The sequence below is a fragment of the Salmo salar genome, chromosome 03 (assembly GCF_965601325.2).
Source record: "Salmo salar chromosome 03, fSalSal1, whole genome shotgun sequence".
Taxonomy (NCBI): domain Eukaryota; kingdom Metazoa; phylum Chordata; class Actinopteri; order Salmoniformes; family Salmonidae; genus Salmo; species Salmo salar.
Window position 1 is genome coordinate 35201042 of NC_138293.1, and position 21589 is coordinate 35222630.

A 21589-nucleotide genomic window follows, 5' to 3' on the forward strand; every position below is an offset into this window, starting at 1 on the left:
GTATTTTATACCAGGTTCCTCTTCTGTAGATCCAAGGCACTCCATTACCTCAAAGGAACCCTTCCAGTGTGGTGAAAGCTTCGGATGTGCTGCCGTAGGGTTGTTAAGCCACACAAGATCTCCTGGGTTGTAGGGAATGTGCCTGACATTGATGTCATAGTTGCATTTTTGTTGAAAGTGAGAATGCTCAAGGACTGTAACTTGCTTCGATTACGTCTGCCTTCAACTTTATTTTGTAATTCCTGCCTTTAGCTTGTTGACACACACTAGGCACGCTGTTTGATGGCATTGCACCGCCTGTGCAAATACGATGTTTGATTATGCCTGTTTGACCCTGGTCTTCTGAACTCTGCTGAAGATGTCTGTGTACTTGTGAGAAGCAATTTCGGTGACTACGCTTGAGCGGAAGACAGGTTAGTCATATCTATCTTCACAGGAGGTGCAGCTACATCATCCAGGGAAGGTGATGTGGTACAGTATGTCTTCCACAACTAGGGTTTCAAGAGATGAGACAGCATGAAACTGCCCCAGGTGTTGGCCAGTATGTAGCTCAATGTCATTCTCCGTTGAGTTCACCACACGCACCTCAGTCTTGCCATTTTGAACTTTGCTTAGTGTGTGGGCCACAACACCATCACGGTTTGTGTTGGGCATGAGGACACCAACATAGTCCGTTGGCACAGGAGATGCAGCCATATATAGCTGTGATGATGTTCTTACTACTAGCAGGAATCCGGATTGAAGTCAGCACTGAGACATTGCAGCAAGCAGCAACATAATGTCCTTTTGGGAATAGAGGGAGCTCCATGTTCCACAAGAACAGCCGTCTATTTAAAATTTATATATATATAAAATTAACTAGTGTCACAGCTGTCTTCAGAAATGGACCAAAATGCAGCAGAGTTAGTATTCATCCTTCAATTTAATTGGAACGAACACTAGACAAGAACAAAAACAAGGAAACTGACAGCCAACAGTCCTGTCAGGTGCAACCACACTAAACAAGAAACAATTACCCATAACCCCAAAGAAAAACACACACTCCTATATAGGACTCCCAATCAAAGGCAACTCAACACACCTGCCTTCAATTGGGAGTCCTAATCACACACACAAAAACCCTGTCACATCCTGACCAAAACTAATCCAATTGCTCCCTCTGCTGGTCAGGATGTGACAACTAGGCAAGTCATTTAACCTGTTAGGGCTAGGGGGCAGTATTGACACGGCTGGATAAAAAACGTACCCGATTTAATCTGGTTACTACTCCTGCCCAGTAACTAGAATATGCATATAATTATTGGCTTTGGATAGAAAACACTCCAAAGTTTCTAAAACTGTTTGAATGGTGTCTGTGAGTATAACAGAACTCAAATGGCAGGTCAAAACCTGAGAGATTCCTTTACAGGAAGTGGCCTGTCTGACCATTTATTGTCTTTCTTTGACATCTCATTCCATTACAAAGGATCTCTGCGGTAACGTGACACTTCCCACGGCTCCAATAGGCTCTCAGAGCCCGGGAAAAACCTGAATGTCGTCATTCCAGCCCCAGGCTGAAACACATTATCGCCTTTCTCAAGTGGCCGATCAAGGGACTGTGGGCTTAGGCGCATGCACTGGCCGCCCCCGTCTTTCTGGTTTTTCCTCTGTTTACCAAAAAGGAGATTCCCGGTCGGAATATTATCGCTTTTTTACGAGATAAATTGCATAAAAAATTATTTTAAACAGCGGTTGACATGCTTCGAAGTACGGTAATGGAATATTTAGATTTTTTTTGTCACGAATTGCGCCATGCGCACGATCCTGATTTACCATTTCGGATAGTTTCTGGAACGCACTAACAAAACGCCGCTATTTGGATATAACGATGGATTATTTGGGACCAAACCAACATTTGTTATTGAAGTAGACGTCCTGGGAGTGCATTCTGACGAAGACAACAAAGGTAATAACATTTTTGTTATTGTAAATCTGATTTTGGTGAAGGCTAAACTTGCCGGGTGTCTAAATAGCTAGCCCGTGATGGCTGGGCTATGTACTTAGAATATTGCAAAATGTGCTTTCACCAAAAAGCTATTTTAAAATCGGACATATCGAGTGCATAGAGGAGTTCTGTATCTATAATTCTTAAAATAATTGTTATGCTTTTTGTGAACGTTTATCGTGAGTAATTTAGTAAATTGTTAGTAAATTCCCCGGAAGTTTGCAGGGGGTATGCTAGTTCTGAACGTCACATGCTAATGTAAAAAGCTGTTTTTTGATATAAATATGAACATGATTGAACAAAACATGCATGTATTGTATAACATAATGTCCTAGGGTTGTCATCTGATGAAGATCATCAAAGGTTAGTGCTGCATTTAGCTGTCTTCTGGGTTTTTGTGACATTATATGCTAGCTTGAAAAATGGGTGTCTGATTATTTCTGGCTGGGTACTCTGCTGACATAATCTAATGTTTTGCTTTCGTTGTAAAGCCTTTTTGAAATCGGACAGTGTGGTTAGATTAACGAGAGTCTTGTCTTTAAATAGCTGTAAAATAGTCATATGTTTGATAAATTGAAGTAATAGCATTTCAAATGTTTTGAAAATCGTGCCACAGGATTCAACTGGCTGTTACGTAGGTGGGACGAATTCATCCCGCCTAGCCCAGAGAGGTTAAAACCCATACTGGAGTAGTTTTTTCCCAAAGCGAATGACTACTGACAAAGTCCTAAGAATGTCCAAACATTTTCCATTGACAGAGCGAGCGAGCACAAAGGATGTCTCCATGGGGCACTTTTTCAGAGCTGGATGTAAAGTTCTGCAATCCTCACTGATGATGGAAATGGTCCATCCTGTGTCAAGAAGTGCAGACACTTCAATTCCCTCAAGGATGCCAATAATGTTAGCCGAAACACCTTCTGTGGAAGCCATCTTGTCACTTAACATTTTTTATTGCAGGGTGTCAACAGGGAGCTCTGGTGCACTAGCTGAAGTTTGCTCCTTAAAGACAGCGAGTCTTTAAGAAACTGAAAAGTGAAATGACAATATTGAACAATGAAACATCATATTTGCATATTGAAGATCTAATAATGAAATGAAATTGCTGTTTTGAATTTGGTCAACTTGTGTGGAAGAGGTGGGAAAACATTTGTTATCCATCAATAATGATAAGCCACCAGGTGTATATGCAACCTAGATGAGAAACTATTGAGAATGGTAGCAGACTGTATTGCAACCCCTATTTGCCATGTCTTTAACCAAAGCCTAAAGGAGTGTGTGTCCACAGGCGTGGAAGGAAGCTGAAGTAATTCCACTACCTAAAAACAGTGAAGCACCCTTTGCCGACTCTAACATCCGCCCAAATTGTGTTTAAACAAATACAATGCTATTTTTCAAAGAACACGTTAACTGCTGATTTTCAGCATGCATATAGGAAGGGCACTCAACTTGTAATGCACTGCCTCAGATGACTGATGATTGGTTAAAATAAATGGAAAACAAGATGATAGTTACAGCTGTATTGTTAGATTTCAGTGCAGACCGATGTTATTGTTCATGATTTGTTATTGAAAAAAACTCACTTGTTATGGCTTTAAAATCACCTGCCATCACATGGTATTCTTCAAATGTAGCTTCTCTCACATCAGATATGTACAGTGCGGTACCTCTTAGGCCAGTTGCCTTGGGCCGCTACTCTTCTCTATTTTTACAAATGATTTGCTACTTGTCTTACAAGAAGCTAAAATGACTATGTATGCTGATGATTGCACACTCTACACATCATCACTTACAGTCAGTGCTCTCACTGAGACTCTTAGCAAGGAGTTACAGTCCATGTCAGAATGGGTAATTAACAAGAAACTGGTCTTAAATACATCTAAAAACCAAAAGCATTGTATTTGGTTCAAAGCATTCTCTTAGACATGAAACTCAACTGGAGTTGTGCATAAAGGGTGTGACCATAGAACAAATTGAAGAAGCTGAACTCCTAGGAGTAACATTGAATGGTTCGTTATCATGGTCAAGTCATATTTACAAAGTTGTTGAGAAGCTGGGGAAGCTGGGGAGAGGTACTGTATGTCTGATATGAGTCAAAAACGCAGAACAACAGTACACGAGGTGGCAAAACCTCTCCCCCTCCTGTGCTTTGTGGTCACAGTTTGGGAAGACCTCCAGAAATCCTGAAGTGATGTCAGCACTGTACACATCCTAGTTCTTACCAGGATCCTAGGGCAAGCGTTTACATGTGTCTGAAAGAATGGAAGAGAGTTTTGTCTTTACAATGGAGTAGGTCTTCTGAACCATTGGCGAAATGCTGTCCCAGTAGAATGTTGCATCAGCTAGACGTGTGGGCAAAACGGAGGCTAGCACAGAGTCCAACTCCATATATGGCAGATTTCACATAGCCTGCACAGTCACTTCAAAGCGACGAGACCAGCAAGCAAACGACTCAGTGCCATCTCCCTGAAAAGCTGGTGGTAGGTTAATTTTCAGGGGCCCTGAGAAGAGTTGTGGGACTACAGAGTCATTCGCATTGTCCAAAAATCCAGCTTGATTAGCATTAGCCAGAGGTTTGGGGTTATTGTTAGCATTGTTCAGAGATTCAGTTTCAGACATGTTGTTCCAAGTAACAAAAAACTCCAGTAATCGTCAAAAGCTCTCAGAAAAAGCTAGTAGTTACTGTAGCTCTTACCAGTTGTCCAGACAAGTCCTTTATCAGTGTGCTAGCTGGTGAAGGTATCCACAATGTCCATGGAAAATAACCATAAAAAACACAAACTACCAAAAAATATAATTGCCGCTGTCACCGTGTAGTTTGAGGGTTATTTCAATGGTGGATGACTCTCTATGTAGATTTAATTATCAACTGACCACTAAAACATCCATTCATAAACTACCCTACTTCCTGTTCTCTTCCAACAATTAACATGCATCTAACCAATCAGAATAGAGCAAAGTAGTTGCAAGGTAGATAATCAATTATCATTCAAATTCCAACAGTGGCTTAGAAAAGAATAACTCGCATAAAATAATCCTACAATCAGAAGGGCATTAAAAACATACTAACGGTGATGCAAAGCAGACAGGCTAAGCAATGTGTCTATGTCGAGGAAATTATAAATTGTTTATTGAGAGAGTTAATACTGTGCATGTTGCTTACAATGCTTTTTATACTTTTTATTCAGTTGGCAACAAGGACTGTAGGTCGACCCAGCCCCCGAAGCGACTCTCATCAACTGTATGCAAGGATTCCTCTGTTGTTTTAGGAATGTCTCATTATCTCTCCAACCCCCATTGTCACACCTCTGAGAAGCAGAGGTTCTGTTGTCTTTACAGGTCTGCAGGTCTGATATCTGACTGGAGGATAACTTTACAATGATATTTTTCAACAATCCAGATTTTGAATCCAAACAACTCAGATGTTGTAAATGGCTCGTATGTTCATTGTCTCGCTCTCTCTTTTGTTCCTGAACTGCTGTGGTCAGATACTCACAATCTCTTTCGTTCTTCGTTTCTCCGGTTCCAATGAGCTATGGGCCTTGGCTCAAGCCACGGTTTCTTTGTCTCTCTCTCTCTCCCTCTCTGATCATGCTCAGAATAATGCCTTGTAATGCTTGTTAATGGTTTGTAACTAAAGCTGTATGCCTTGTATGTGAATCCATTAATGTTCCAAAGTTATTAAATAACACTTGCATTTAGAATTCCATTCACAAACATTTCTTGACGACCTATTACTGTAACTCAACTGTAGTCTCTTGCATATTCTTATTCACCCTTTATCTTATCAGATGTACTTTTTAATAGACTTTGTCAAATGAATTGCATAGTCTTATCATGGGGTTTCCCAAACTCGGTCCTGCCCCCCTACAGTATGTCCAGAATCTGGTATAATGACATTAATAAAAGATGCATTCATTTATGTTTGCAACACAATAGGATTTCTCCATTACATTTAGGGATAAAAATAATAAAACAATCGCAGAAAATAACTTCATTTGAGATTAGCATCTCTTCATTCATTATTGGGGAGAAAAAAGATTCAATTAGAATATGACAGTTTCTTTTTCCAGGAGTAATACTATTATTTGGGAGATATCCGTGTTTTCTGAGTGCTGAAGGAGGATTTGGTAAACCTCATCAGCCTGTGGAGTCCTGACACTATACGGTGGATTGTCAGCACTCACTATGTCAGTGTTCAGTGTTGAAGTACAGGGTGCTGGCAGTGTTAATGTACATGGAGACTGTGGCAGTGTTTAGTATTCAGTGTTTACTGTTAAAGTACAGTGAAACTGGAAGTATTCCGAATTCCGTGTTCAGCGGTCAGCACAGGGAGACTGGTGCTGATTAGACAGCCAGTCCCTTAAGGCAGATTGTGCAGCCAGGGAAGCCCGTGAAGTGTTACAACACACCTCGACCCGGATTTACTCACTGACAAGTGGAGGGAGAGAGAGGAGAGCAGGGTACATTTGCAGTACAGACATACTAAGTGTTAAATTATAGTAACTAATTTGCTTAAGTGGCAAAAGATTAAACAGCCACCCGAATGAGACATGCCTTGTTGGTACCTACGAGGTAGAATGCTCCAGTGTAGGTTTACATCAATTCACATTAATTCAAATGTAACGCATGGTAAACTATAGATTCCAGTCAGTTTTTTGAGGACACAAGTCTCCATCACATTTGCGATATACCAAAAGCTAAAAAAATGTATCGTAATTGACTTGAATATTTAGCATACCAGGTTATTAATAGTGATGGAGGAAACATCACTACAGTAGAGTATCACAATATTATTGTTGCCGATTTTTATATCGATATTCTGACTCCAAGTATCGATTCATACAAAAAACTATGTAGTTAATGTTAGCTAGCTGGATGACAGTATCAGCCAAAACGTCGTTATTTCTCATACTTTAGCCTGTTCTATTTATTTTTAAATGGTGAGCAAACGTGTTTTCTGAACTTTTACTTCCATGATCAAAACTCATTTTGTTCAAGCTGACTCTTAATTGCTAGCAGCTGAAGCAATCAGCAGCACTTCATTGGTACAATCTTGAGAGTTTGGATTTGCTCTTTAAAAAGTTATGAACCCTATAAGACACAGCAGATTCTTTGTATCATTGGACACAAGTAAAAGGGGCAAAGCGTTGGGTGGAACGATGGGTTGGCAGGGGAGAGGAAAAATGATTACCTCTAACTAATCAGTTACACACATTCCAGTTTTGATTTCACTGAATTTGACAAAGCACATGAGGCAACAAAGGAGTGGCCTGAAAGTAAATGAGGCTCCTGGGGGAGGTTACACGATTGTGACACCAAAGTGTTCATATATTTGTCTCTCTAGAGGTCACGGGAACATCCAGTGCCCTAGAGGCTGGCCAGCTACTGAATGACATGGTTGTGACACACAAGGGACAGACAATGAAGGACCTTTGAGCACACTCAACAACTCCTTGCAAACAGCCTGGTGAAGCATGTTTTAAATAATCATGGAATTGGATGAATACTCACAGAAAAGGGACAGAGGAATTTTAAAAGTAAAGGAAGGAAGCCATTTACTGTACGGTAGTTGTCACGATCGCTGTCTTCAAACTCCCTATCGTAAATAAGCCAAGGCGCAGCGTGCATGAAATTCCACCAAAAAACAATACAGAAGGAAAACAAAACGTGACGTTTTGGGCTGCACACAGGCAGCTACACAAAACAAGATCCCACAATCACAGGTGGGAAAAGGGCTGCCTAAGTATGATCCCCAATCAGAGACAACGATAGACAGCTGCCTCTGATTTGGGACCATACCGGCCAAACAAAGAAATAAGAAAACTAGATTGCCCACCCAAATCACACCCTGACCTGACCAAATAGAGAAATAGAAAGGCTCTCTATGGTCAGGGCGTGACAGCAGTGCAGAGGGAAACATCTGATTTGCGTTCAATTGTTGCCAAAACCAACTCACGTAACCCAGGCATTGGGCCCACTAAACTGTTCATTTGAGTGCAACAAGGTCAAACTCAAGACTTGACAGTCACAGTAGTATCTTTACAACTGGAAAAGATTATGTGAGGCCAGGCATACAGTATATTCAAATAAGCATTTCACTGTTAGTCTAAACCTGTTGTTTAGAAGAATGTGACAAATAAACTTGATTTGATTCACTCGTCCCAGTAACAATTCAATGACCTGAATTTCAACCCAAATTCTACTATGCAGGCCTACAGTAACTCCATGTCTGATATTGTTCAAAGTACTGTAATCTCAAGGAGACAATCTCTCAGTGAATAGAAATCATTATGACTTCCATATGCCAGATGTGTGTATGGAGCGTCTACAGTGACAGAATATGTATAGTTTATATCACGGCAATTTTTGCTTAATCTTGACCTATTTAAAGCCAGGTACAGTTATATAAGAAGTGTGCATTCACATAAAGTTAACACCTAGGAGTGTCGAAGATGTTATTGGTCTGCACAACGCGTCTAACAGAAATACTGACGAATAAATTAGCAGTTGTTAAAGTTATTTTTAAAGTAGAAATAAACAGATCCTAATTTTAAAGTTGTGTCTTTAGGCAAGGCATATCAAAATAAATATAATGCAAGTCTCTATCATGGATTAAATATACAGGTAACTGCCAAAATAAAGGAAACACTTGAGTTAATGAGGGATACAAAGTATATTGAAAGCAGGTGCTAATTAAGCAATTAAAACATTCCATCATGCTTAAGGTCATGTATAAAAATGCCCGGTTGCCCATTATTTTGGCTACCATTGCAAGAAGAAAAGATCTCAGTGACTTTGAAAGAGAGGTCTCAAATGAGTATAGGGGTTTAAAGGGTGTATGTGTACGTGTACGTGTGCATGTGCGTGTGCGTGTGTGTGTGTTGTCTCAGTCAGCAGATCTCAACCCATTTGAACACTTATGGGTTATGTTTTTCACCACCATCAACAAAACACTGAATGTGGCTGCTGTGGATAGTGGTATTAATGTCCCATGTTGTGTCTTTGGACAAAACATATTAGGATTACTGTTGTAAGCAGTGATGTAGTGGTAAAAAAAATAGGTGGGTAAACACTGATCGCCATTTGCAGTGAGTAAAGTAACTCTCCCTATATTTTCAACGATCTCTCTAGCATGTTTAACATAAATCTATGAAATACATTAATCCACACACACTGATTTTGTTCCCTACGGTCTCTGAGCTTGAATATCTGTATTGCTAGGACTCTCAAGATGGTGAAAGAATGGGACTCTGTAATATTACACAGATATTGCAAAGATTATTTGAGCACACTGAATTTCTTGTCTTTGAGTTTCTTGTCTTTAAAGGCTGTAATGGCTGGCTTTTTCTTTTCTATTAAAAGCATTATTTAGTAACTTGGTGACAAGAGCATTTTAGAGATTAAATGGAAAAAGGTACAGTTTTGAGACAAAGAAACCACACACACAGCATCTCTCCATATCCAAAAGCTTTTAACAGCCTAACGCTGACAGAGATTGTCGCCTCGCTTCAGGTCCTTAGGAAATTATGGCCCTTATGCAGTTATTTGTTTTTTTTATGTATTATTTCGTACATTGTTAGCCCAGAAAATCTCAAGTGTTATTACATACAGCCGGGAATAACTATTGGGTATAAAAGCGATGTCAACTTACCAACATTACGACCTGGAATACGTCTTTCCCGAAGCGGATCCTTTGTTAAGACCTCCACCATGGACATGGGATCTTATCCAAGAGGCTGACCCAAAACAACGCGGTCACCGCAGGAGAGGCAGACGGAGCGGCCTACTGGTCAGACTCAGAGGGCGAGCACACCATCCACCACTTCCGAGCATATTACTCACCAATGTCAAGTCTCTAGATAACAAGGTGGCCGAAATTAGGGCACGAGTTGCCTTCCAGAGAGACATCAGAGATTGTAACAGTCTCTGTTTCATTGAAACATGGCTCACTCGGGATATCGATACAGCCACCTGGTTTCTTCATGCATCGCGCCGGCAGAAACAAACATCTTTCTGGTAAGAAGGGCAGGGTTGTATGCCTTATGATTAACAATTCATTGTGTAATCACAACAACATACAGGAAGTCAAGTCCTTTTGTTCACCTGACCTAGAATTCCTTACAATCAAATGCCAACTGCATTATCTTCCAAGAGAATTCTCTTCGATTATAGTCATGTATATCCCGCCCCCCAAGCAGATACCTCGTCGGCCCTGAAATAACTTCACTGGACTCTATGTAAACTGGAAACCAAACATCCTGAGGCTGCATTTATTGTAGCTGGGAATTATAAACCTTCTTAGGGATAGGAGTCCCGCTAGCATGAAACTGGAGGGCGCGCAACGCAGAGAAAGGAATCTGAAAATCTACCCCTAAACTTTGTTTCAACAAGTCAAAATACGTTTCTATTTACTCCTCAGTTAACCTAAAATGTAATCACACTATAATATTTCTTACGGAATGAAGTATGTTCAATAGGAAACCGATTTTAGCAGGTGCGTAATGTCTTCATGGCGCGCGCAAACACAAATTTCCAAGACTGTGTCCTTCTGCTAAAACTGATATTTCTTATTCGTTTTTGAAGTTACAAGCCTGAAACCTTGAACATAGACTGCTGACACCCTGTGGAAGCCATAGGAATTGCATCCAGGGAGCTAATTTTCAATATGACCTTTCTCTTGCCTTTCTAAGAAGATGGTCTCTCAACAACAAAAACAATTCTGGTTGTTTTTTCTTTGGATTTTCTCCTACATTATTTTAACATTTCTACAAACTTCAAAATGTTTTCTTTCCAATGGTAACAATTATATTCATATCCTTGCTTCAGGGCCTGAGCTACAGGCAGTTTGGGCACGTCCTTCAGACAGGAAGTGGAGAAAAAAAGGGGCCTAGCCCTAAGAAGTTGTTCAACAAAGCTAACCTGAGAACAAGACTTCCTAAATTCAATCAGCATGTTGAATGAACGACACAATCTGGTTGCATTCTGGATCATTGCTACTCTAACTTCCGCGATGCATACAAAGCCCTCCCCCGCCCTGCCTTCGGCAAATCTGACCATGACTCCATTTTGGTGCTCCCAGCCTATAGACATAAACTAAAACAGGAAATGCCCGTGCTCAGGTCTAGCCAACGCTGGTCTGACAAATCTGATTCCACGCTTCAAGATTGCTTCGATCACGGACTGGGATATGTTCTGGATAGCCTCAGACAATAACATTGATGTATACGCTGACTCGCGAGCAAGTTTATTAGCAAGCGCATCGGAGATGTCGTACCCACTGTGACTATTAAAACCTTTCCTAACCAGAAACCGTTGATTGATGGCAGCTTGCGCCCAAAACTCAAAGCGCGAACCACTGCTTTTAATCATGGCAAGGGACTGAAAACATGGCTGAATACAAACAGTGCAGCTATTCACACCGCAAGGCAATCAAACAGGCAAAGTGTCAGTATAGAGAGAAAGTAGAGTCGCAATTCAACGGCTCAAACACGAGACGTCTACAGTCAATCACGGATTACAAAAAGAAAACCAGCCCAGTCGCTGACATTGATGTCTTACACCCAGGCAAATTAAACAACTTTTTTGCTCGCTTTGAGGACAATACAGTGCCACTAACACGGCCCGCTACCAAAGCCTGTGGGTTCTCCTTCTCCGTGGCCAACGTGAGTAAAACATTTGAATGTGTTAACCCTCGCAAGGCTGCCGGCCCAGACGGCATCCCTAGCCGCGTCCTCAGAGCATGCGCAGACCAGCTGCCTGGTGTGTTTACGGACATATTCAATCAATCCCTATCCCAGTCTGCTGTCCACACATGCTTCAAGATGGCCACCGTTGTTCCTGATCCCAAGAAAGCTAAGGTAACTGAACTCAATGACTATCGCCCCGTTGCACTCCCTGACCAAGGCCCTTCTCCCTCGATTGCTCAGTTTGGCTGGACGGCCAGCTCTAGGAAGAGTATTGGTAGTTCCAAACTTTTTCCATTTAAGAATGATGGAGGCCCCTGTGTTTTTGGGGACCTTCAATGCTGCAGACATATGTTGGTAACCTTCCCCAGATCTGTACCTTAACACAATCCTTTCTTGGACTTATATGGACAATTCCTTTGACCTCATGGCTTGGTTTTTGAAAGACATGCACTTTCAACTGTGGGAGCTTATATTGACAGGTGTGCCTTTCAAAATCATGTCCAATCAATTGAATTTACCACCGGTGTAATCCAATCAAGCTGTAGAAACATCTCAAGGATGATAAATGGAAACAGAATGCATCTGAGCTCAATTTCGAGTCTCATAGCAAAGGATCTGAATACCTTTGTAAATAAGGTATTTCTGTTTTTATTTTTATACATTTGTTAACATTTCTAAAAACTGTTTTCGCTTTGTCATTATGGGGTATTGTGTGTAGATTGATGAGGGATTTATTTGATTTTATCCATTTTAGAATAAGGCTGTAACGTAACAAAATGTGGAGTCTGAAAACTTTCAGAATGCACTGTATATTACCAATGCTTACCCAATAAAAATACACAAAATCACAGATTTGGCACAGCATTGCACACATGTTAGGCTACATATTGAGAAAAATTATAGACAGTAGCAAAATAGAACTAAATTGTTTAAACATGAAATGTATTTCAATATGAATGAAACAGGCATATTGAGAACTTTGTATTTGTAGTTAACTTTGATCTGAAGTTATTAGCAGTCACCATATGACAGATAAGATCCAAGTTTAAGTTTTATTCTCACGTGCACAAGTACAGTTTAAATATGTTGTTTTTTGCATTCGTTAGCTCAAATCGCCCTGTCAGACTTCATAAATAAGCAATATGTCTATCTCTATCCCCATCTCTGGAGTTGACAGCTCCACCACCATCTGTGATCTATTATTTTCATTATGACATCTGCCACTATTATTTAATTAGTGACTCTCATCAATAACTACTCTTCTGGATGTGAACAATGATGCATCGAGTGACACAGGTGTTTCTCTACATTATCAATCAGGGTGTTGCTGCTCGCCCATGTGTAATAATCCATCTTGGGAAATTAATGAAAGATAAATGTATGAATGAATGTTGGCAGGTTAGGTATGATGATGAAAACCAACTCCACCAAAAGCACAGGGCAGGTCAGAGAGACAAAACAGAGAGGAAAGGTAGTGTTGCATATTTTGACATTGTTGATCATGTGTCATAACAGGATGGTTCTTGCAGACATAACTGGACATAGTATTCAATATAAAATTAACATCGTTTGATTTCAGATTTCCGTTCAAATTTATACTGGGTGTATTACAAAATGATTAGTATATGACAATTCATTTCCTTACAGTGTTTCCTGTTTAAAAAAAATGTTATTATATCATCACACATCTTGGTAGAGCAATTGGAGAAAACTGCATGAATAAATGTATTCGCATTTGCAAAAATGGTGCTTGAGTCTTCTGACTCTATTCCAGCAACCCACGCGCAAACTAAATATGATATTATTACTGTAGCTAGAATTAGAAAATTGGTTGTGATTGCACAGTTTAGAGTTACTGCTTAATATATGATCTGCAACATTACCACCAGAAAAGTATCGCCATCCAATTACGCATGGACAGCGACAAACCCCATAAACATACAGGTGGGATTTTTTTTAACAGAATTAAATGGTTTAATTTCTTACTTGTTGTGTTGTACTTTACCCCATTGATGTACTCGGGACAGGGTCTTTCCACCATCCGTCCGGTGTTGCTCTTTGGCCAACATGTTCCAATCTCATCCGTTGTGGCATTGCAATACAAACCTTTAAATAAATAAAAAGACGTTTAAATAATGATCATTATTCGTCCAAGTCGTCAAGAAAGAGCATTATCCTAACCATTGATGACCGTGTCAAAATCACCCCAAATCGTACCGTCAAAATCCATCAAAGAGAACGATGCGTTTTCATAGAAACTGTCTTGAAATGAATCCATCACACTGCAGTTTGGGTCTCCAAACTCCCCAAAGATGATTTGGTAAATCGTAGCATCCATGGTTAATTCAATACGTTAAATCAAATAATTTTAAACTGGGATTGAAGTCCAAGAGGTTCCCTACACGAAGCCCACTACAATATGTGCATGTGTTTCATCCAAGCTATAAGGGCAAGAAAGAGTGTGCCCTTTCAAACCCATGGAAAACGTCGCGTCCAATTGGTGCACTCAGAAGTGACTCCAAGCGCTCGAGCGCTTCTCTCTCTCTCCTACTCGCACCGCTCCCTGTACAATCAGATCGACACACCGAGCCTCAGCCTATTTACACACGTTCATCATCCCTCTATGGATTTATAAAAAAATTATGAAAGTGAGTTAATTTAATACCAAAAATACTTTAATTTAACCATTGTCCATCTGTTCGGTCTCTTGCAGCCGTTGTGTGAGTTATTGAGACATATCTAATTTTGAGAATAACAATCTGGTAAGCAAACTACTGATCCAATGTACTGTTGAGACCGATGGGGGTTGGAAACAATATTTTCATTTTTTTTCACCCAAATATTTTGACGTAAAAATATTAGTTATTTTCTGTAGGTAGGTAGGAAGAGAGCTACAGAGAGGGAGATTAAAACGGGTTATAGATATACTACTGCCGCGTTAACGTGCTAGTCGGGAACTAGGAAACTTTGAAATGTCCTACATGCTAACTTTTTGTAGTTATACAAGTGCCAAGTTCAACCAGTTAGCAAGTTGAACATTTCCTAGTTCTGACTAGCACGTGAACGTGCCATACATCTGAGACTTGCTGTGAGTGACTAAAATGTGGCTTTAAATATCCTTCAGTGGCATGTAGCCTAGATATTACAGTATATAAATACCACTGTATGTAGGCTACATCCAAAACACAGACCATTTAACATTTCTAATGTGTTTTACAAATGCAAATTGAGGACAATGGTTTTAAAGTAACTACAGTCAGGTTTCCTCTCCTCTCGGTTATGAAATTGTATGAAAAATGTACCTCAAACAAACCTTTTAACACGTCACTTTTGATATAACTTTGATATAGCTTTTGATAAATGTCCTGTTAAGCCACACTTTTTCCAATGCTTTCTGTGATACCCATGTGTGTATCCCTATTATGTCATCACAGACTCTAGTGATCTGTTTATTTGTTCAATTAGACTGCTGACCTTTATCAAAATGTATCCCACAGCTTTGTTGAATACTCATTTCTTATTGGCTAGAGGGCATTCTAGAAAGGGGATTTAGTAAGGGATAAATGCAGACGTTCTGTACCCAGCAGGGCGAGGCTAAAGTTGAATGTATTACCCTAGAGCAGGACTCTGTGCTAAGCTTTTAAAGCCTACCAGCTATGGAATTAGACTGGCGTATCATTATCACCATGATGATGATGATGATGATTATTATTATTATTAATTTACGTGTTATGCTCCATATTCCATTTGGCTGATGAAGGAAGCAGATAAGTAAACAAATCGGTAAATGACAGAATTGTGCTCACTGCACATCCAATTTATGGGACAGTAATCACATATCGGCTGTGATACTATATCATGTGCTTCTGCTGTGGAAGGTTCAGACTGGTTGTAAAGGAAGTCTTCAATATTCAGAAAGAAGATAGTCTTTAAGATGCTGAACTTTGGCTTAATGATGCTGAACTTTGGCTTAATCTTTACACTCTCAATTGTTTGCGCAGTAGGGGCATCACATATCAGTTAACTACATGCGAGACTTAATAATGGCCTGCTACTTCCTAGACATTTCCTTGAGAGTAATTTAACTGCCAAGTGAGCACTAATTTGAGTTCGACAGCGTTATTCCCTGAATGCAAAACAGTGAATCAAGAAGGCTTTATGCATATTGACTGATATGGCTTTACAGAAAATAAAGTGGCTGTGGCATAAGACAATTATCTTTCAGTTTTAATTAAACTAATACCAATGCATTTGATTGCTTTTACAAGAGCATGTTGGAGTAAAAATAATTAGTTTTGAACTTCTGTCTCCTCAAAATGATTTTGGTCTGTAAACTTAGGCTAGACCTGCAGTCATCACATCATTGCATCCTTAATGTAGGCTGTGCAGGTCCAATAAAATATGAATTATCTGTGCTCTAATGGTGTTTGGTGGCATAGTTTACAGCAATACCTTTAGAAGCCTACCTTCTTCTACAAATTTTTGTTCCTACTGAAGTACGGTAAAGGTAAACCCGTCCTGGGCTTTCTGTTTCAGAAGTCTTGAAGTGAAGATGAGGGACATCACATCAGGGTTGCCACGTGGATCAAAAGACTTGCAAATAGGAGACCAATGGATCCCAGAGTCGTCTTGAGACCCCAAGGCTCTCAACCGGGCCTGTAAGGCTTTCACGTCTCATGTACTGAAGCTGGAAGCTTTCTCTCTGATGATAACTATCGGCCCTCTAGAATTGCTTATTGATGCAGTATTTTTGCTGATAAGCATTGACCGCATGTGAATTAGTGCAGTTCGATCTGGTTTGCTTTGCCAGATGAGAACTGATGCGATATGAGAGATTGTAGCACATCATGTTATGTCTTTTTTTGGTCATAGCATCATATTTTCAGATGCAGAATGCATTTGCCCATTAACCCTCTACACAGCCATGGACAATCTACAACAGGTGACTTGAATGTGTTGACTTTCTGGTAACTTTTGTATCCTCATTCCTTACTCTTTATAAGTCATCATAATAGCGAGGACAACAAAATATATTAGCAATATAATAATATATTCTTCCTTCTGAAGTCAACTTGTCTGACCTAATTTTAATCACTGACTGTCATTTCTGCAAGCCCAGTTCAACCTTGTTTGTGCTGGTTCAAAGAGACAAATTTGCTTTAATTGTCTGAATGACGGACTGAGTCTTCCAGGCCCGGCAGACAGGGAATAATCTGCAGACTCTCCCTCAGTGAGGTGTTGCTCAGAGCAATGGCACAAGGAACTGGAAAAACAGATTGTGGAAAAAAAGAGTGGGAGCATGCAGGAAGTAAGAAGAAGCAGCTGAAGGAGTTATTGTCATTGTTTGGTATCGCTTGGCTTAATGTCAGATACTATCATTGGAAAATGCTAAATTTTTTCCTGCCGCATGTTACTTTATTGTTCGCTTCACAGTCCTTAATCTCTTTTGTAATGGACATCTACTGGTAGAATCTCTCTGAAAGCAAGATTTTGTTTTATCATGATGCATCTGGTCTTACATTTTAGACTTGATCTGAAATAAGCAGGGAGAGGGAGCTGTTAGTTTGCAATGATAGTGCCTACAGGAGCTGCCTGTTTCAAATAATTGCGTCGATGCAGGAGTGATAATGAAATGCTCTGTATCTAGGGTGACCACATTTAAAATACCCCAGGTACTGGAGTGCAATACAAATTGAAATGCTGTCATCATTTCTCAAAATTTGTACCAGTGGTTTTTGCCCACAAGTGTAGCCTATTGATATTAATCCTCCAATTGCAATGTTTGTCTATGCCCACACATATTGTCTCGAAAAGGTTCTATTTTTAATACCCTCAAACACCAAGTTAGGCAAATGTAATTTCAAAATAGGCCACATTCAGTCGTAAATGATAATGAAACACATTTTACCAGTGAAACTTCCAAACTGCATCTGCATGCCAATCATTTGATCTTAATGGATTTCATGGGAATATGGATATAGATCTTCTTGAATTACTGTTTCCTGAGCAAATTAGAACAGATGGTGTTAACAAACTGTATAGCCTTCCTTTTTTAGTTTCAATCCAAACACATTCTGCCTAGTGGCGCACGCTGTCGTTACATTATCTTTTTAGGTTTTTACTATTCAACTAACCATTGTAAAATGGAAATTAGGTGATATTTTTTTGTCTAACAGTAATGTTATACCATACTATTATATTTGGTTCTGTTATGTAGAATACGAATGAATCATTATGAGTTCTTCCAAGACATTCATTAACCTTTGATCTAACTTTACTAAACAGGCACAGTTGTGAGTAGTGACGGCGCGACGATCCGGTGCACTCAGGCAGCACTGCTCCTACTGCACCGAATGAGCTATTTGAAGCGTACCTAGCCTATTCTTTTACCTTGCACAATATTTGGTGTTGAAGAAATGAGATACCATGACATGTGTGGCTGTTTTATAGATCTGGGAGTATGTGGCCAAGTAAACATTTCTTGTTGGTCTCAGGGAATATGAAACCATTAGTTAGGGAGACTTTTAAAATAGGATTGAATGAAGTAGCAGTGAATATGTTGACTGAGCAACTAATGAATGAATTTGCTCAAGTTTGACAAAATTACCTTTACTTCAGGGGTGCAACTTTCACTGAGGACGGGGGTCATGATCCCCCACATTCTGAAATTGCATTCCCCCTTCCCCCTCCAGTTTTATCATTGTGCTGTGATACCAAAAATGGCATCTGTGTGCTTTAGGAATATGCGGGACATGCTGTGTGAATGCAAAGCTGCTGAAAGGCTGACTGAACCAGAACGGGAGAGTTGAACAGAGGCAGCTGCTGTCAGTGTGTATGTGTTGCACTCTTTTTCCGAGTTGTAAAAGCAAGCTGAGCAAAAACCGGCTACTCTTTATTTGACTGATGTAGCTGGCAAGGTAACTGCTGTTTAACTTTACAGAAAAAATGAAACTAATGTTTATTCCCAGTGCTGAGCTAGTAGTATAACTGACATGTAATGTTAGCTAATGTTTCATCCCCTTCTTGACTGAGGTGAATTAATTAGCTAACTAGTAGCTATAACAGCCAGTTCAGCTCTAGCTCAGATAGTAATAATAGGAGCCACCTCAAATCACTATCTAACAGCTGTTGTTTGTATGGAAATGTTTTGTAGCCTTTTTTAACTGTTTCAACATGAACGTAGCTAGCTTTTGCCAGTTGATGTACCATTAGCGAGAGAGCTATCCAAAAGTAGGTATTATTTTTGCCTCATTCAAACAAGACCTGAATCAAACGATGAAACCAGCAGCCAAACGATTGAAGACTGATAATTCTGATGTTTTTTTTGTGCAATGTGAGTTTTTATTAGTCAGTATAATAGCAATGTAATGTTATTAACTAGTCAGTTTCCCTGACTCTTTCCTTACTTTTCACATTGACACTATAATAAACAGCTCTACAGGCTTCACTGTCATGGTGCACTGTCAGTAAACAACATTATAATCATCATGTCTTAGCAGGATCAGATGGTGACAAGTGTCCCAGTGTAGCACATGGGGAAGTGAGAAACTTACTCCTCAGCCTGAAGTGTCCCACTTGTGTCGCCTTATTAGCTAGCTTTTGAGGTGGGAAATTAGCAAAGATGCTTGAGGACATGCTCATAGGTCCTGAGTTCGTGCCAGGTATGGGTCAAATCGGGAAGAAGTGGTACTCACTAAGCAAGTAGCGTGACGTGCTTTTTACCAACAGGGTCAGACAGTCAGGGAAGACCATTCTAAGGAGCTGAGGTGAATTTTGCAGTATATTAACAATATCAGTGAATGATTCAAAGTTCCATCTTGAAGCTACAGTCTGGGACCTGGGAATAATGGTCATTTCAATTATCGAACCATTGATTCTATTCTTGAAAAGTATAATTCTTTGTCATGCCTCATCTTACTTCGGAGGATCAGATTTTGACGGGTCTCAGCAGGGTCAGCCAGCCAGGGAAGACTAGTCTCTGACGGAGCATAGGTACATTTTTGCAGATCCAACACTTTATTCTCTCAGTGCAGCAAACACTGGACAAGCCAGATGCTTCAAAGATTGAAACTATTTTAAGGTAGTCTGATAAACCTTCATAGTTGATTGCCAAACCTCATCAACTGTTGATAGACACTTTTCCAGATAACACAAAGCACGTAAAACAAAAATGCAAGGAAGACCTGGTAGAAGCTATTGATGATGATGAATGGATACAGATGTGTTTGAATGCCCAGTCATGTTCATATCATCTCAGACATAAATGACTGCAGTTTAAGACCATCTATGCACTCAGAAATGTCATTCCTCTGCTTGAGGTGTAAAACACAAAAGGGGACATATTTGCATATGTTATGGTCTTGTGAAGGCTGGCTGAATTCTGGTAGAATATGTATTTTATCTCAGCATGTCTACAGATTATCCCTCCTTGTTTTTGCTTGCTTCTAAATGTTGATACTGGAGACTATTATCAAACAAAACTGTGTAACCAAGCATCTAAGAAAAACATTGCCATTAATTGGAAGGTTGGTAGGCCGTCATTGTAAATAAGAATTTGTTCTTAACTGACTTGCCTAGTTAAATAAAGGTTAAATAAAAAATAAAAATAATATCCTCACACAATGTCACAATGGATGGCAGAAATGTCAAGTTGTGTATCACTAGATTTGATTTATTACAAGATTAAGGGTATACTGGGCAACTTTCTTAAGGTCTGGATGTCTTTTATGGAATACCGTATGACAAAAGGAATGTATCGAAAACATGCCCACGTCAGGGGAGATAACTATTTAGGCAGTCCCTAGCTGCTGGGCTGCTCAGTCTTGACCCTATAGGTCTTCAGTCCTTCTGGGTTATCACTCTGGCCTTGGCATAACAAGCCCAAGACCAATAATGAATGTTTCACCGAGATCCTAAAGTTGAGTGGGATGTGTTGGGTTGGGGCACTGTTAGACCCCTTGGGGCAGGAAGGGGCAAACCAGCTATATTGTGTGTAAGTAAAAAGAGTTCTACAATACAATTAGGCCTATGAGATTAGTTATATGGATAAATGTGCTGTTTCTGTGTGTTAATGTACATGTGCAGGTGTATGTGTTTTTTTGTTGTTGTTTTTTTAACTTCTGTTACCAAACCTTTCCCTTGGGAATAAAATAAATAAAAATGGGTGACATTTTTTGGGGAGAAAGTTGAGGTATTGACTAGACTGGTGGGGTCGGGTGTGCCATCTCTATTTAGAACAACAAAAAGTTACTGCAATAAAATGTACCTATGCTCCATCACAGACTAGTCTTTGCTGGCATTTTTGGTTGCGAGACAAAGGGCCTAAATGCGGGACAGACAATTTGGGATATTTGGTCACCCTATGTGTAGCATGTGAAGGGAAATAAGATTGTTATTTCATAACACATGTAATTCGAGAGAAGCTAACATCCAGTCCCTGGAAAATAAAGTAGACAAACTCAGGGCAAGGCTCTCCTTCCAGAGAGACATATTGGACTGTAACATACTCTGTTTTACGGAATCATGGCTCTCTCTGGATATATTGTCCCTGCCCATACAGCCAGAGGGGTTCTCTGTTCATTGCGCTGACAGAAAGAAGGAACTCTCTGGGAAACAGAGGTAGAGGGGTATGTCTCGTGATTAATAACTCATGGTGTGAGTGTGGTGAAGTACAGGAACTCAATGTCACGGTTGTCGTCGGTTAAGGAGGACCAAAATGCTGCAGGTATGTGTAAACTCATCTTCTTTATTATATGGAAAGAAGGAAAACCCAAAATAAACACGTATACAAAAGAAACACACCGACAATAAACAGTCCTGTAAGGCTTAATGCTATACACGGAACAATCTCCCACAAACACACAGACAAACACACCCAACTAATATAGGACTTCAATCAAAGGCAACACCACACAGCTGC

General features: G+C 39.9%; 1 protein-coding gene across 1 annotated transcript in view; it reads right to left on the bottom strand.

Moving 5' to 3' along the window:
• Positions 1-14106, bottom strand: part of LOC106599903 (corticotropin-releasing factor receptor 2) — a 92191-nt gene extending 78085 nt beyond the window's left edge. Inside the window, exons 1-2 of the mRNA XM_014191258.3 lie at positions 13888-14106; positions 13657-13776 (exon numbers count right to left, since the gene is read on the bottom strand). Coding sequence (XP_014046733.1) covers positions 13657-13776; positions 13888-14008 — 241 coding nt within the window. The 5' untranslated portion in view covers positions 14009-14106. The remainder of the gene's footprint in view (positions 1-13656; positions 13777-13887) is intronic.
• Between the last annotated feature and the right edge of the window lie 7483 nt (positions 14107-21589).